Source organism: Desmodus rotundus, chromosome 2, assembly GCF_022682495.2.
Source record: "Desmodus rotundus isolate HL8 chromosome 2, HLdesRot8A.1, whole genome shotgun sequence".
Taxonomy (NCBI): domain Eukaryota; kingdom Metazoa; phylum Chordata; class Mammalia; order Chiroptera; family Phyllostomidae; genus Desmodus; species Desmodus rotundus.
In genome coordinates, this window is record NC_071388.1 from 125,859,065 (window position 1) to 125,874,737 (window position 15,673).

The 15,673-nt window shown below is 42.3% G+C and overlaps 1 protein-coding gene across 4 annotated transcripts in view; it reads right to left on the minus strand.

The window, feature by feature from the left end:
• Positions 1-15,673, minus strand: part of TMEM163 (transmembrane protein 163) — a 227,076-nt gene that overhangs the window by 22,760 nt on the left and 188,643 nt on the right. For 2 of the 4 annotated variants that reach the window (XM_053918612.1, XM_053918614.2), the window contains exon 6: positions 3,055-3,099. The exons of the other annotated variants lie outside the window; for them this stretch is intronic. In XM_053918612.1, coding sequence (XP_053774587.1) covers positions 3,055-3,099 — 45 coding nt within the window. The remainder of the gene's footprint in view (positions 1-3,054; positions 3,100-15,673) is intronic. 4 annotated transcript variants of the gene reach the window in all.

Consider the following 15,673-nt stretch of genomic DNA (forward strand, 5'->3'; position numbering starts at 1 on the left):
TGTACACTGATAAAATGGTGACCTTTTCCAGCCCCTTTCAGCAAAGCCAAACCTAACCAAACCACCCGATGGAGCCGACCCCTCTGCCTCACCTTTAACATTCTCCCCTTCTCCCTCCCACTCTGCTCTGGTCCCCCTGGCTTCCTCCCTGTTCCTCAAACAGAATGAGCACTCCTACCGCAGGACCTTTGCTCATGCTGTTTCCTCTCACTTCCTTGTCCCTGTCATATCTCTGCTGAAATATCTCCTTCTCGGTGAAGTTGTTCCTTGACTATAATCCCTCTCCATTCCTGATCTTTTATTTTTAAATAACACTTTACACATTCAAACACATTTATGGATACTTAAATTTAAAATTACAGTAAAATCACAACAAAATGACAACTATCAACAAATGAATCTAAAAAAAACAAAAACAAACTAAGCAACAACTAGAACAGGAAGAGAATCACAGAAATAGAGATCACATGGAGGGTTATCAGCAGGAAGGGGGAGAATGGGGGGAAAGGTACAGGGAATAAGAAGCATAAGTGGTAGGCATAAAATAGACAGGGGGAGGTTAAGAACAGTATGGGAAATGGAAAAGCCAAAGAACTTGATATGTACCACCCATGGACATGAACTGAAGTGGGGAGGAATGCTGGTAGGAGGGGAGTGCAGGGCAGAGGGGAATAAAGGGAGAAAAAAATGGGACAAATGTAATAGCATAATCAATAAAGTATATTTAGAAAGAATAAACAATAAAACTGAAAACTCAGTTCCTCATTTGACTAGCCACACCCCAGGGCTCAATAGCCACCTATGTCCACTGGTCGTCATATTGGAGAGTGCCGATTTAGAACAGTTCCACCATCATGGAAAGTGTACTGGGCAATACTGACGTAGAAACTAGTTAGTTATTCCCTCTGAACTGGGACAACGCAGTGAGTGGCCAGAGCGTGTTCTAGACAATTGCAGGGCAGAAGCAGACAGATTATGACCTGACAAAGGGTCAAAAAAAGTGGTTAAGCAAAGCATCAGACCTAGAATTCAGCGATCACAGGGCTAAAATTCATCACGATTGACTTACACCCAGCCTCCAAAAGGAATCTAGGGATTAGTTTGTTTGGTTTTGTAATTATTGCATAATTTTTAATTGAGGTATAATTAACATATGATGAAATGTACAGGTTTTAGACATTCAATTTGATGAATGCTGTTGATGGTAACACCCACTGAGGCACTCCTAAAACAAAACGGAAAGCATTTCCCTTGTAGCAAGCTCCTTCCTGTCCCCTTTTCCATGCCCTGCAACTACTTTCTGACCTCAATTACCAGGGACTAAGTTAGTCTTTTCTCAAATTTTGTGTAAATGGAATCATACAGGATCATGCAGTTTTGTGTGGCTTCTTTTGTCAACGTAACGTTTTTGAGTCGCATCTGCGTGGTTGCAGGCAGCAGCGGTGTGTTCTGGACCGTCCGGAGTCTGAGCAATCGGGGCCACAGCCCTCCCCATGGAAGGTCTTCTCTAACTCAGTCCAAGTGCCTCCAGTTCATACTAGGCTTTTTTATCCAGGTTCCAAATGGAGATAGGCAGTTGAGATGCAAGAAACAGGCAAAGAAACAGTAAGAAAGTTGATGGGGTTTAATCATTTCCCCTTATATAGGAGACCATCTGCCATCATGTACCCTCAGATCAAAATACTAGGGTAAATGACCTCAGGTAGAGAAACTGCTAGAATAATCTCTCCCATTGGTTTCTATCAGCTGCCTCTAAAAAGATTAGTCCAATCACTGATCAAGATCTTGGCTGTCAGGATGTCCTGACGCAACTTAACAATGCTATCAACCCGCTGGCCAAATCTGAACTCTACCACTCTCCCCGCTGTAAGACTGCATGCTTGTGTTCCCCCTAAATTCCTATGTTGAAGCTCTAACCTCCAATGTGATGGTATTTAGAGGTGGGGCCCTTGGGGGTAATTAAGTCATAAGGATGGAGCCCTCACAAGTAGGATTAGTGCCCTCACAAGAACAGACACAAGAAAAAGGATCTCTCTGCCATGTGAGGACACAGCAAGAAGGTGGCCATCTACAAGCCAGGAAGAGTGCTCTCACCAGACACCAAATCTGCTATCACCTTAAAACCTCCGAATTTCCAGCCTCCATATCTATGAGAAATAAATGTTTTAAATTCTGATGAAAATGGAAGAGTAGGTAAACACTGTGCTTGCCTGCTCCCATGACTACATAAAAATTATAACTAAATTATAGAACAATCCAGCTGGAGAACCATCTGAAGAGACTGGACAGAAGTCCTATAGCTAAGGATATAAAGAAGCCACATTGAGACTGGTAGGAGGGGCAGAAACACAAAATGATCTGGTCCTATAGCCACGTATTGTAGTTGAGAAGCAGGAGGGATATCTCAGCTGCAGGGGACCCGCCCCCCAGGAGCAAAGTTTCCAGCCACACACTGGGCTCCTCAGCCCAAACAAAGCACCAATACTGGGAAGAGAAGCCCCCACAACATCTGGCTGTGAAAATCCAAGAGGATTCTATCCATCCAGGTGAGACAGAAAAAGGCTGCTACAAACTCAGGTATCCTCTTCAAGGACCCACACACAGCCTCACTTATTTGCAAGCACCTACTCTGGGCTCCAGCACACTGACTGCTTTGTTGCTGCTACCAGGGAGACCCAGGTCAGCCCCAGGCAGCTGCTGACCCTGGCATGCACTGGAGTTCCTCCCAAAATACCCAGAACCAACCCCCCAAGTGGCTGGCTTCAAACCACAATAGAGCAGCAAACCCAAAGGGAGGTCTCAGCACACCAGACCTTGCCAGGGTGAATCCCCTTCTTTGGGGTCAGCCTCCACACAGCAGCTTGTACGCTGTGGTCATGGCCAGTCCTCACAACAGGTCAGCCTGACGGTCAACCCCACCCACTGCCGTGCCAACAGCAATCAAGGCAACTCAACTACACAGGAGGGCACACACAGCCCACCAAAGGGACACTCCTGGTGCACTCCGCTCAGGTGCCAGGGAGGCTGTGCCACTGGGCTGCAAAGGTCACCTACCATATAAGGCCACTCTGCCAAGACCGGGTGATGTAGCAGATACACCTAACAGAGAAACAAACACAGGGAGACTGTCAAAATGAGGAGATAAAAAAACATGCCCCAAATGAAAGAACAGGAGAAAACTCTAGGAAAAGAACTAAATGGAGGCTAGCAATCTAACAGATACAGACTTTAAAAACCTGGCTATAAGGATGTTCAATGATCTCAGTGGGAACACCAACAAAGAGACAGTAAGCAGAAATAAAAGTTTGTTGGTTAAGCCTCCCAATCCACATATTTCATTATAGCAGCCACACAGGCGAAGACATCCACCACCACCCCCACCAACAGCTCATACACCAAAACAGAGGTGGGGGTGTGAGTTAACGCCTATAAATCAAATTCGTTTTCTGAATGATTCACATTATCACATCGCATGGAGGATCCTTGTTTCTGGCTGGTCATCAGCCAGCAGCAGCTTCTTACACTGTGATACTGAGTTTCTCCCTCCTCTCTGCCACCACCCCCATTTTTCCATATAGCCTCCTCTCAGAGTGTTTTTATTCATGGGTTCTCACAGGAAAATCTGTAGAAATATATATATTTTTTGCAGTACCACGTGTCACGTCCTACTCTAAGTTTATTCCTTATCACAGTGACACCAGTAGATGCAATTCCAGGTCACAGTGAACTGTGGTCACCCACACCAGACAGAGGGCCTGTCTGAAAATCCAACTCGCCCATTCCCCAAGGACCAACACTCCCCTTTCCATCAGCGGTGCGACAGCACAGGGGGGCATTTGGACACTCGCTTGCTTACGACTGCAAAAAAAATCGCGTCCTTTGCTTTCCTAATGAGGACAAATTTCAAATCATTCTGACACTGCGCGTGTTATAGAATTACCCAGGGACATGCTACTGCTGGATGAATAATAAATGTGTATCGATTTACGGCCCCAGGTGAAATTAAAAGTCACTCTTACCCTCAGATCTTCTTGTCCCCCACTCCCACCCCTCACGCAGAGGAGAAAAGCTAGCAGATGTGGAGAAAATTGTGCAGAGCACAAGCCTTCAATTTCCCCTGGTTATTAAATTATATTGACAAATTGCCATGGATTCACATTAAATGACTTCGCAATTTTAAAATTAACATATGAGACCATTCTGGTGTTGGGAAGGTCAAGAGCTCATGTTTACATAATCAGGTAAGCAGCTGGGAGGTTTTGCAGCTGGTGGACATTGGGGTCACTGGTGGGACTTACAGACGGGGGAGCCCTGGTCCCTGGTGATTTCTGGCAGGCTGGCCCACCTGCAAAGTCTTGTGGAGGGAGCAGATGCCCAGCTCCATGGATACCGTGAAGCTGAAGTGGGCAGGGCCGCGAGATGCCAGAGAGGACAAGGCAGTGTCAGCTGAGGCAGTGTGACTGCCTCAGGGGCAAGGTGGGTGCTGTGAAGTGCTTGGCTACCACACTAAGATGCAGCCTCATTTCTGTTAACCAAGGCATCAGTCTGACGGCGGTTTGCTAATGCAAGATAGCAAAGCAGGGCTCACTGGGGAGAAGCACTCTAATCCCTGAACGCCACCATGAAATCTGAGGTGAGCCAGCCTGGCTGGGCTCACACACCTTCCTCCCTGGAGGACCACTGGACATTTACAGGGAGAGACACCCCCAGGTTCCCTAAAACCAGGACCAAGCATAACAACCCCTCAGCTACCCACTCATGGCACAGAGGCATTGTGCCGTGAATAGCTCTTCCCAGCAAAGGAAGGAGGATCTTCTGGTGGCTAGTTTTTGCCCCCAGTTTTTGGTATGAACACCACGCCAACAACCCGGTAGAGAGTTCCTTAAGTAACAGTCACAATAATACAAGCAGATGCTATTATTAATGCCCATTACAGATGAGGCTCTCTTTCCAAAGTCTTAATAACCACTTTTATTTCAAACATAATCATCACAAGATTCCTACTGGGTAGAAATTATGACCTTAAACAGAGAGGCTAAGTAAGCCCCTAGGGTTGGGTCACATAGCTAGGGTGTAGAAGGTATTCAAACACCCATGCGTCAGACCTGTAATCTGCTGCCCTTCATACATAAAAATGGTAGGACAATCTTTTCTAATGTTGTCTGATAGCCCTCAGTTTCAATTTTGACTTAAAAAAAATAAAAAACCAAATAACCCACAATGAAAAGAATATCACTTCATATATTAGAAAATGCCTTAGAAATCAGAAGGGCCCTGGCCAGTATGGCTCAGTTGGTTGGAGCATCATCCCATAACCAAAATGTTGTGGGTTTGATTCCTGGTCAGGGCACATGCCTGGGTTGTGGATCGATCCCCAGTCCGGTCAGGTACAATACCCTGTTTGGGTATGTGGGAAGCAACCAGTCAATGTTTCTGTCTCTCTCCCTTCCTTTCTCTAAAAGCAATGAAAAAATGTCCTCAGGCAAGGATACCAAGAAATACATATATCAGAAGGGATTCCTTTTAAAGATCATGGAATGGACACACACGTTCAGCTTTTACAAGGCCACTAAATGGCAGCACAGGAAGTTTATTTTAAAGACATGAACCTACGAGGAAAATGAAAACAAAAGGACAACAGCCACCAAACTGTGTGAGCTGTAAAAGAAGACGAATAGTCTTAGCTGCCTTAAAGGTTCAAGGAACGGTGGAACCCTAGGGCAAGGGAGAGGTAGAGAAGCAAGACGCCAAAACCCCAAGGCCTCAGGAATCCACGCCACTAGGCACTCCTGGAATTGGGGTAAAAGAGGTGAAACCAGAGCAGAAAGATTAATTAACAATGTCCTTAAGAGGCCTCGAGCCCCTCCTCCGTTGGGCACAGTGTGACTGCAGGGCTCCCAAGCAGGCGGGAAAGAGCACTCACTGCAGGAATCAAACTAGAGGGTCTCTGCGCAGGGCACGCCAGGTGGGCACGCCAGGTGGGGCTGACAGCGGGGCCACTGCCTGCAAACCTGGGGGTTGAGGGAGTTTACCTTGTACCCTGCCAAAGTGACTAGCCCAGGAGAAGAGAGAAAATTATTTAAGTGCAGAAAGTAAAATGAACAGACTTACAGAGAAAACCATTTACATTTGCAAACAATTAGTAAGACTGCTTTAGTAATAGAAGTGTTTCTTTCTTTTCTTTTTTTTTAAGAGTTTATTTATTCATTTCCAGAGAGAGGAGAAGGGAGGGAGAAAAAGAGGGAGAAAAACATCAATGTGTGGTTGCCTCTCACGTGCCCCCCACTGGGGACCTGGCCCACAACCCAGGCTGTGCCCTGACTGAGAAGCGAACCAGTGACCTTCTGTTCACAGGCCGGTGCTCAATCCACTGAGCCACACCAGCCAGGGCTAGTAATAGAAGTGTTTCTAAATTAATGTACTAAACAGCAAAATCCAATAACATCTAATAAGTACAGTAATTTTAAGTTGTGATAAGCGCAAAAAAACATTTTGAGATATCTGACAAACAAATCTTACATTAAAAAAACCTGACTTTTTAAATTCTATTGGTGAAAAAGTCACAAGAACTCTAATATTACAACTGTTTAATATTATCTAATTTTATAATGGAAGAAACTGTTAAATTTTAGAAAAGGTGAAATAAAAATAAAGACAACTTTTTTCAATTAAAGTTTATGGATCCCCTAAATTCCATCCATGGACCCAAATACTAGCTTAAAACCTTCTGCCTTTAATTTAGATCATACCTGATAAGCCTCACCCATACACAATCATAAATATATTCTTCTTAAATGTAATCAGCCAGCCAACGTTCACCAGACTTTTGGGAAGCCATCTGATATGAAAGACAGAGATCTAAAAACACAGCATAATGTCACTGGGCAACAATGGTATGCAGAGAGATGAAAATACTTTAACTTATTGTTAACATCATTAGAAACAGAAGATACTATACCTTCATATGAGAAAAGGATGCTATAAAAAGAACACATCAGGAAAAGAAGTTCTTAGAATTTGTAACACAGTAACAGAAATTAACAACTGTAAAAGCATCAGAAGATAGGGTTGAGGGAGTCTCTCAGGAAGAACAAAAACACAAAAAGTAAAATATAGGAGAAAAAAATTAGAAAACCAGTCCAACATTTCAATAATATAAAGCCTAAAAATATAGAACAGAGAAAAACAATAGTAAAAAATATCATTAATAAAATAATTTAAGAAAAACCTTCCAAGATTAAATGACATGAGTTAATTCCTCACCAAGGCTAAAAACTGTAAACTTTCAGAACACGGGGGACAAACAGAAGCTCCTACAAGCTTTCAACGAGGATAAACAGGCCTTAAAGAAAAGGATAGGTTATTAGAATACCATTATAACTTCTGGAAAGCAATATTAGAAATTAGAAGACAGTGGATTAATGCATTCAAAACTCTAAAAGTAAACTCATTTCCACCCAGGCAAACTACCAAGTAAAGTGTGAAGATAGAATACCAACACTTTCTGACATTCAAAGTCTCAAAAATTTTGCTTTCCCTCTCTCTGTTCTTAAGAAGCTACTGGAGGGTGTGCTTCTCCTAAACAGTGGCGTAAACCAGGAAAAACAGCAAAATGGGATCCAATAAGATACATTTACCTTCTCCTAAGAGAAAGTAAAATGGATCCCCAGGATTACAATGAATGGGGCCCTGAGATGACAACCGTGGTGTCGACCCAGAGTGTGCACGTGCGTCATGTGCGTAATTGACATTATCATCCACGTATTAGTCAGCAATGTACTGCAAGAAAGAGTGAGTCACAGCAGACTCCTGGGCTCGGCTATGAATAACATTTATAATATTAATAGCAACAATGCTGAATATTGATCTAATCAAAATAACAATGTGAATGTGCTGGGAAGTAATTAGGAAATGATTAAAGGGCTAAACAGAACAGGTTGTCAAAAAAATCATGCCAATAACTGAAAAATCGAGAGGAGTGACAACTTACGCGTGTTGCTTAGAGATGCGGAGGTTGAAAGGAGTTATAAATAGTTGCCTCTAGGGAGAGGGTTATTTTTTATAATGTCTTGTAGAATAACTGGCTATTTAAACTATGGTATATACATGTACAACTTGGATAAAAATTGAAATTCAATGTGAGGGAGATATTTCATGGCAGAGAAAGAGAACCGGAAGGAGAGATAAAAGATGTATGCAAGGAATTGGCTTATGTGCCTGGGGGCTGGCTAAGCAAAGGGGAGGCCCACAGGGCCAAGTGCCAGGGGGGACGAGCTGGGAGGGACTCTGGCAGGAACTGAAGCAGCTGCCCGCAAGCAGCAGAATTTCTTCCTCTTCAGGGAAGCCTCAGCTCTTACAACCTTTCAAACAACTGGATCAAGCCCACTCAGATTCTCAAGGGCAATCTTGTAAAGTCAACTGATTATACATATTAATCACTTCTACAAAATTTCTTCCCAGCAACACAAACATTCGTGTTTAATTGAATAACTGGAGACCACAGCCTAGCCAGCTGATACATAACCCTGACAACCCATTCACACTCCTGGCTTGTTCTGTGAGATGGTTACCCCAGGAGCACGCACTGATGGTTCCGTCAGTAAAGAATCTGAAGAGTTTCTAACACTCATACATAATCGGAGCTCCATCCGAGGTTCTGCCCTAGCAGAGGGTAGGTTAGGCCAGATCTGAAAGCCACCTAGCACCGAACCTTAGGTCCTAAACAATATAATGTGGAAAATTGCCATGCAGGACACATTCTACGCAAACTAACTTTGCCAGCTTCTTACAAAAGTAACTATTTTGTCTCTCTTACAGTTTGAAAACAAAACAGAAAGAAAAATGAAACACCAACAACAAAAACTAAAAAGGAAAAATAAACAAACATGAACTCACTTACCCAACCCCCAAAAACTGAGTGTGAACAAAATGAAGGAACCACTAAAGATGAAAATTTAATGAACAAGAAAGCAAACTGACAGACTTGATCTACAAAATCAAATGCAGGTTCTTAAAAGAGGAATGAAACAAACTTGTTCAAGCCAGCTTAAGAGACATAAAGCAAGAACGCAAAGAAACATTAGCAATAACACAGGGCCCACAAGTACAGGTGGATTAGATATTTTAAAAAATCATATGAGAATAACAGGAGAAATGCTAATTAATGCAATAGATTTGAAAGCCTAGATAAAATAAACAATTTTCTAGAAGAACAAATTTTGAAAATTGTTCCAAAAACATAAACTATAAAAATATTTAAGGTGGCAGGTGGAAAAAACTCAATAATAATAATAATAATAAAGCAACAAACACCTGTTGTAGCACCAAGTGCTGGGCAGTTTTTAAATGCTTTTTACATGCACTGACTGAGCTATACTCACAACTTCACAAGTAGACACTAATGTCAATTTCATGTATGAGAAAACTGTAGCCAAAGAAGTGAGGTAACTTGTCCAAGTCTCACAGCTAATTTACACAGGAAGTCTTGGCTCCAGAGTTCACTGGCTCAATTTTGCAGGTAAGTTCTACCAAAACTTAAAGGAATGAATAATTCCTACAGTATAGCCAGTATCCCAGGGCACAGAAACAAATGAAAAGCTACATCATAGATGAATCAGACCATCCATATTCCAAATGCACGTGAAAATGGTGACTTTTATGTTACATGCATCTCACCTCGATCAAGAAATGCATATCTTGAAAAAAAAGAAAAAGAAAAGCTAGGCAACTCATTAGGCAGGGTGGGGCAAAAGAAAGTTTTACAGTGGTTCTCATGGAAAATAATACAATAACTAATAAATAATAATACAGGAATAAACTCTGTTGCGCGTGGTCACAGCTGCAAACCTACGTCTGTGCCACCCTGTCCGTGGTACACAAGTCAGGGGCTTCAGATCAATGTCACTTACGAGCAGAGAAGCAAAAAAGTCCTCAATGAAAGAGCAAGTGGAAACAAGCGATGGATTTAAAAAATAATACTTTCTGCTCAAATAAGGTTTATCCCAAAAATGTGAGGATGCCTCAACATTAGAATATTGCTTCAAAAGATGAACATGCTAGAGGAAAAGAAATATCTCAGTATTTACAGAAAAAGTACTCAAACTTCAACACCTATTTGTGATTTTAAAAAAAACAACTCTAAGCAGGAAAAAAAACGAATAGTCACTTCATCACTCCAAAATCAGAGGCAAACTTAAATATTGTATTCGAGATCTTGGCTAATAAATAAGACAAGAAAAAAGAGAAATATTAGAATTGTAATGATTGCAAATCATTATTATGTAACATATCCAAAACAATGAACTGATAAACAAATCTAACTGTAGAAAAGTCAGCAAGGTTACAGGCTAACAAAAACAATATTTAAATACTATTAGCTATTTTAGGCAGTAATAATTTAGAAAGTGAAATCAATATGAACCCTTAAAGCAGCAACAAAACTTATAAAATATAAAGAAACAACCCAAATAAAAATGTGTAAGGTCCTTACAGAGAAGATTACAAAGGTCACTACAGGAGATAAAAGAGATGAAATGGAAGGGAGGATTTAATAGTTAAAAGGAACCAATTTACTCAAAGTTATTAAATTTAATGCAACCTCAATACCACAACATGACTTTTTCATTAAATTTGGCAAAATAATTTTGAAGTACTACAAATGCAACATTAGTCAAAACCATTTTGAAGATTCTAGAAAAGAGACTGACCAAACATTAAGACTTATTATAATCACAGAAATTTAAAAGTACGACACTAGAAGAGAACCAGCAGATCCCCAGAACTGAGCGTGACTGGCCCAGGTCGAGATGGCCGTGCCCCGGTGGGAGTTTGGCATGTGACGGAGGTGGCCTTTGGAATGGAGGTGGGAAGGTTCTATGTTCATATGAAAAAAGTAATCAACAAAATTGGATCCTTACCTCACACCACACACACAAAATTCTAGACAAATTAGAGACTCAATTTTAAAGTCTACTTTTTTATATGTATAAAAAATAAGGAGATATTGGCATTCATCTTCATGCATCGGGGCAGTGAAGCATTCTGAACACCCACCCTCCCCCAACAAAACAAAGCCACCGCTGTCCCGCAGAGAAAATGACTGATGAATCTGATTACACCAAATGGAAAGGGGCTTCTAACAGCAAAGGATATACGACCTTAAAAAGAAGAATTAGATATTAAGAGAAATTATTTGTAACTTGCATACAACAAGACTGGAGCTCAGAACCTATAAATAACTCCTAAAAACCAGTAAGGAAAAGGTAACAACAGAAAAATGGGCAAAGGAAGTGGTTTATAAAAAACACAGACAATCATAATCAACTTTACCCACAATCACAGGAAAACATACTAAAAATAAGAAACCATTTTTCACCCAGGAGCCTGGAAAACTGTGGTAAGTCAGAAGGTATCAAGCATGGTGGCATTCTGAGAATGTAAACTGTTGCAGCCACACCAACGGGCAACTTGGCATCACCTGTTAAAACACGTGCACCCTCTACTACCCAAAATTCCTCTCCTAGGTATTTACCTACAGAAACACCGTCTGCACAACTACACACCACCATGGTGCACTTCAATGCTCATTCCAACAGCCTTGTGATGATAATAAACTGCTAGCAACCCAAATGCCCAGCAATGGGGAAGTGGCTGCAATACATGAACTTACATGATAGGCATTAACATCCTACGTGTTCTAGATCTTAACAACATGTTGATTTAAAAAGTGCAGAGTAATATGTACAATCCATTCAAGTAACAACACACACATCATTATATTTCTTATGGATATAAATATGTCTCACACAAAAATCGGGGTGATGGTCAAAGGAGCCGCAAGTGTGGGCTGCCTGCCCTGCAGACCACCTGCTCGCATACATCACTAGCACTGCAGCACAGAAAGAACTCAAAGCTATGGCTGAGGGGGAGGGGGCTGGGACAAGTCCTCCTTGCTAGCTCTATTTCTCCCCGAGGCGAGTAAAAATGTCCATAGCACAGACTCTGTTTAAGGTTCCTTGAAAGATTAGCTCCTCTTGGTTCCATCCCATTTCTAAGTGTGGAACTGGCTCTGCCTGGTATAGCCAAGGGCTTCACAGATGCATAAATTAATTCATTAACATACATTTATCAATATACATGCTACATGCTGGGTTCTATTCAGTGCTGGGAGGAGAATGAGTCTTAGTCCTCAAGAGCTTACAGTCTATTCAGGGCGACAAGTAGAAAGAAAATTACACCACAACGTGGTCAGAGCGACCAGTGCAAGCAGCATTAGGAAGACAGAGGACAAGCACCTCCACTGCGGCTGAGCGGTGTTCGGGGAATTCCACATGGAGGGTGCTCCGGTCAGGTACACAGGCCAGCAGGCAGAACCTAGTGGTAACACGAACTGGCACCAATGCTGCTTCTCCCTAGCAGACGGGGGCAAGTGTAGAGGCCCACAGCCCTCAACAGTGAGAGCCTTAACTCAGCTTCAGCTGTTCCTCTGGTAACCGTCTCTGCATACACCCTCTCTTTGGGAGAGCCACCATACAGAAAATAAAGGAGAAAGTCCAGGGTCCTGTGTAACACAGCTGGCCCGCACACGTGCCCAGAGTCAGCCTGGTTTTTCAGTTCTGCCCTGCCCTCCATCGAGTCCACGTGGAGGGGTGTGTGGGGCGCTGAGATGAACAGAGAGCCTGTTTTAACAGGATTATTGAGGGATCAAGAATTTTCACCCAGTACCCCAAATCTACTTCCCCCTCTAAAGTATCAGCTATTTCCCTGACAACTTAGTAATATGTGCGGCTTTGTCACCAGATACTTGGCAATCGACTCCGGAGTAACAGCACAGCCCCACTGTAGGAGGACGGCTGAGCTCTGGTCCCTGCTCTCCTGCACCCGGGTACTGTGAGCACCATACCGACGGGGCTCTTTTAGTCAAAGCTTGGGAAATAAAAAGGCATTGGGTGTGATTCTCTTCACTAGCTAAACAATTAACAGAAAAACAGAGAAATGTTATGAAGAGTGCATTGTCCATGGTACACTTAGGGAAGTGAATGAGAAAATATTTACTTAAAAATGTTAAACATCTTTATAATTTTGTTCTTTCTCCAAAAGATAAGGCAGTGCTCTTAAAACCTCAGAGAAAAAGAGATGCCAAGTTAGAAGTGCTGAATTCTCACATTCCAGATGGAAAGACAAGTGCCAAGAGATTAAATACACTTCCCAAGGTCAAGCACAGACGCATCTGAATAGCAAAGTACTCAACCTTGATTTAGCAACACCCATCTCTGGTAAACACCAGTATCCTTAAATACACAGATTCCCCCAAATTAGACCAGGGGAGTGCTGGCAGACATGGAGAGAAGTGAGCACATTTCCCTCCCTTCCCTCTTCCCTCACTTCCTTTCGCCTCTCCATTTTTGTTGCCATAACCCAGCAGCCCCCCTGAGGCAGGTATTCAAGGTATATGTCACGTTGGAAGGTTCAAGGCCACTGGGGAAATGGGGGAGGGGGTTCACTCCATTTAGTAGTGTGCAAAATCCTCAACTTGAAGCTTATTCAGAATCTTCTGTTAGACTGAGTCTCAGAGTCTCAGCCATGTTTTTTTTCAACCAGGACACCGAGCCAGTTAGATCAGCTTTTCTTGAGAGCTGGCTTTCAGGCCGCACACTCCCTGGTGCTTCAGGAGGCAATTCACAGGACAGAGAGAGCCCTGTCAGAACACCTGGTTCCATGCCTGTGTGTGTGTGCGCACACGTGTGTGTGGAGGAAGTCGTTTTATTTCTTTACCCGAGGATTTGCTTCCTTATTAAAAAATGGCAGCGAGTCTAATGCCCCTGTATACTTCAGGGATATTTATTGCGAAAGTCTAATGAGACTCAAGCTGAAAAGTACCTCTTGAGGTAGAAAATGCAAAGAGGCACAACAGAAAGAACACAGCAGCACGGCAGACCGCTCACAGACACATCGCATTCTCATTCAAACCCAAGGTTAACACAGTGAGGAAGAAAGAACCAGTCAGCCATTTCCTAGGTAACACCTGAGCTGACAAACAAATCACACTATATGCAAGAGACCAAAAGACCGACTTCCCTGTGCTTTCAGGTTTAAAATGGTTAATCCTCTCAAGAGCCTGAGCCACCAGCAGGTACCCCCCGAGTGCTCCCAGCAACGACACGAGATCAGTCATACTTCAGCAAAGGCGCCTCTTACTAGGTACCTCTGATGACAGCTGTTATATTTAGCCAACTATTTACACTCTCCCCTCTTATCATTCACTTTGTCTTCTTATTACTGCCTATTTATAGTGTAACTTTTTAGCGGTGCTGTCAACATCCCAGCTGCTGAATGTATGGGGAAAGAAAACCTCACTTCATTGCAACTTAAAATATTTATTTTGCATAGATTTGAGCGGGATTCCCACTTGGCCTAGCAATGTGAGGTCATGGGTGGCCAAGCACGGCCCATGGATGTACTTGAACTGCATATATTTAAAGTATACAGCTTGATCAATGTTGACATATTTTTATATCTGGAAACCATCCCCAAAACAAGAGAATACAGCAATCACCCCCAAAAGTTTCCTTGTGATTCTTTAATAACTCCTACCCCTCCCACCATCCTCAGGCAACCACTAGCCTTCTGTTACTGTAGATGAGTTTGCAGCTAAACTTTAATGAAAATGGAATTCTGCATGTACTCCTTTTTGCCTTGCTTCTGGTACGCACCTTAATTATTCTGAGGTTCATCCGTGTTGTTGTATAGGTCAACAGTGCCTTTTTAATGCTGAGTGCATTCCATTATGTGGATATATCACAATTTGTTCACCCATTCACTTGATATACATTTGGGTTGTTTCCAGCTTTTGGCCTCAGAAATAAAAATGCAATAAACATCTGTGTAGGAGTCTTTGTGCAGACATATATCATCCCTTCTCTTGGGTAAATCCCTTAGGGTGGAATGGCTGGATCATATGGTAAATGCATGTTTAACTCTTTAATGAACCTCTGAACTGTTTCCAATGTGGATGAGCCATTTCACTCTCTCACCATCCGTACGTGAGCTGGAGACGCTCCACACATTTGTTTTTCTTAATTTCGGACACTCTAATGGGCATGTTGTGGTATTCTGTGGCTGTTTTCATTTATAACGCCCTGATATTAGTAATGTTGAGCATTTTCTTGGGAGCTTACTGGTCATTCATTTATCTCTTGTTTTGTGAATTGTCTGTATAAATCTTTCGGCAATTTTTTATTGGGTTGTTTGTCTTCTTATTCAGCTGTTCTGTACACATCCTGGATACAAGGTCTTGACACATGAGCTCTGTCTATGCTGCCTTGTCATTTTCTTAATGGTGTATGGGGAAGAGAAAAGATTTTTTATTTTGATGGAGTCCAAATTTGATATTTTGATTTTGTGGCTCATGTATTTGGTACTGTATTTAAGAAATCTTTGCCTACCCCAAGGTTGCAAAGATTTTCTCTTTTTTTTATCTTTTAGAAATTCTAGAGTCTTAGGTTTTAGAGATTGAGCCTTATGGTCCATTTTGAGTTAATCTGGATAGAAGGTTGGATGTCCATTTTCTTCCCTATGGTTATCCAGCTGCTCCAGCACCGTTTGTTATGGAGACCTTGGTACCTTTGTTGCAGACCAGTCAGCCAGCTTTGTATAAACCTATTTCTGGACTCTC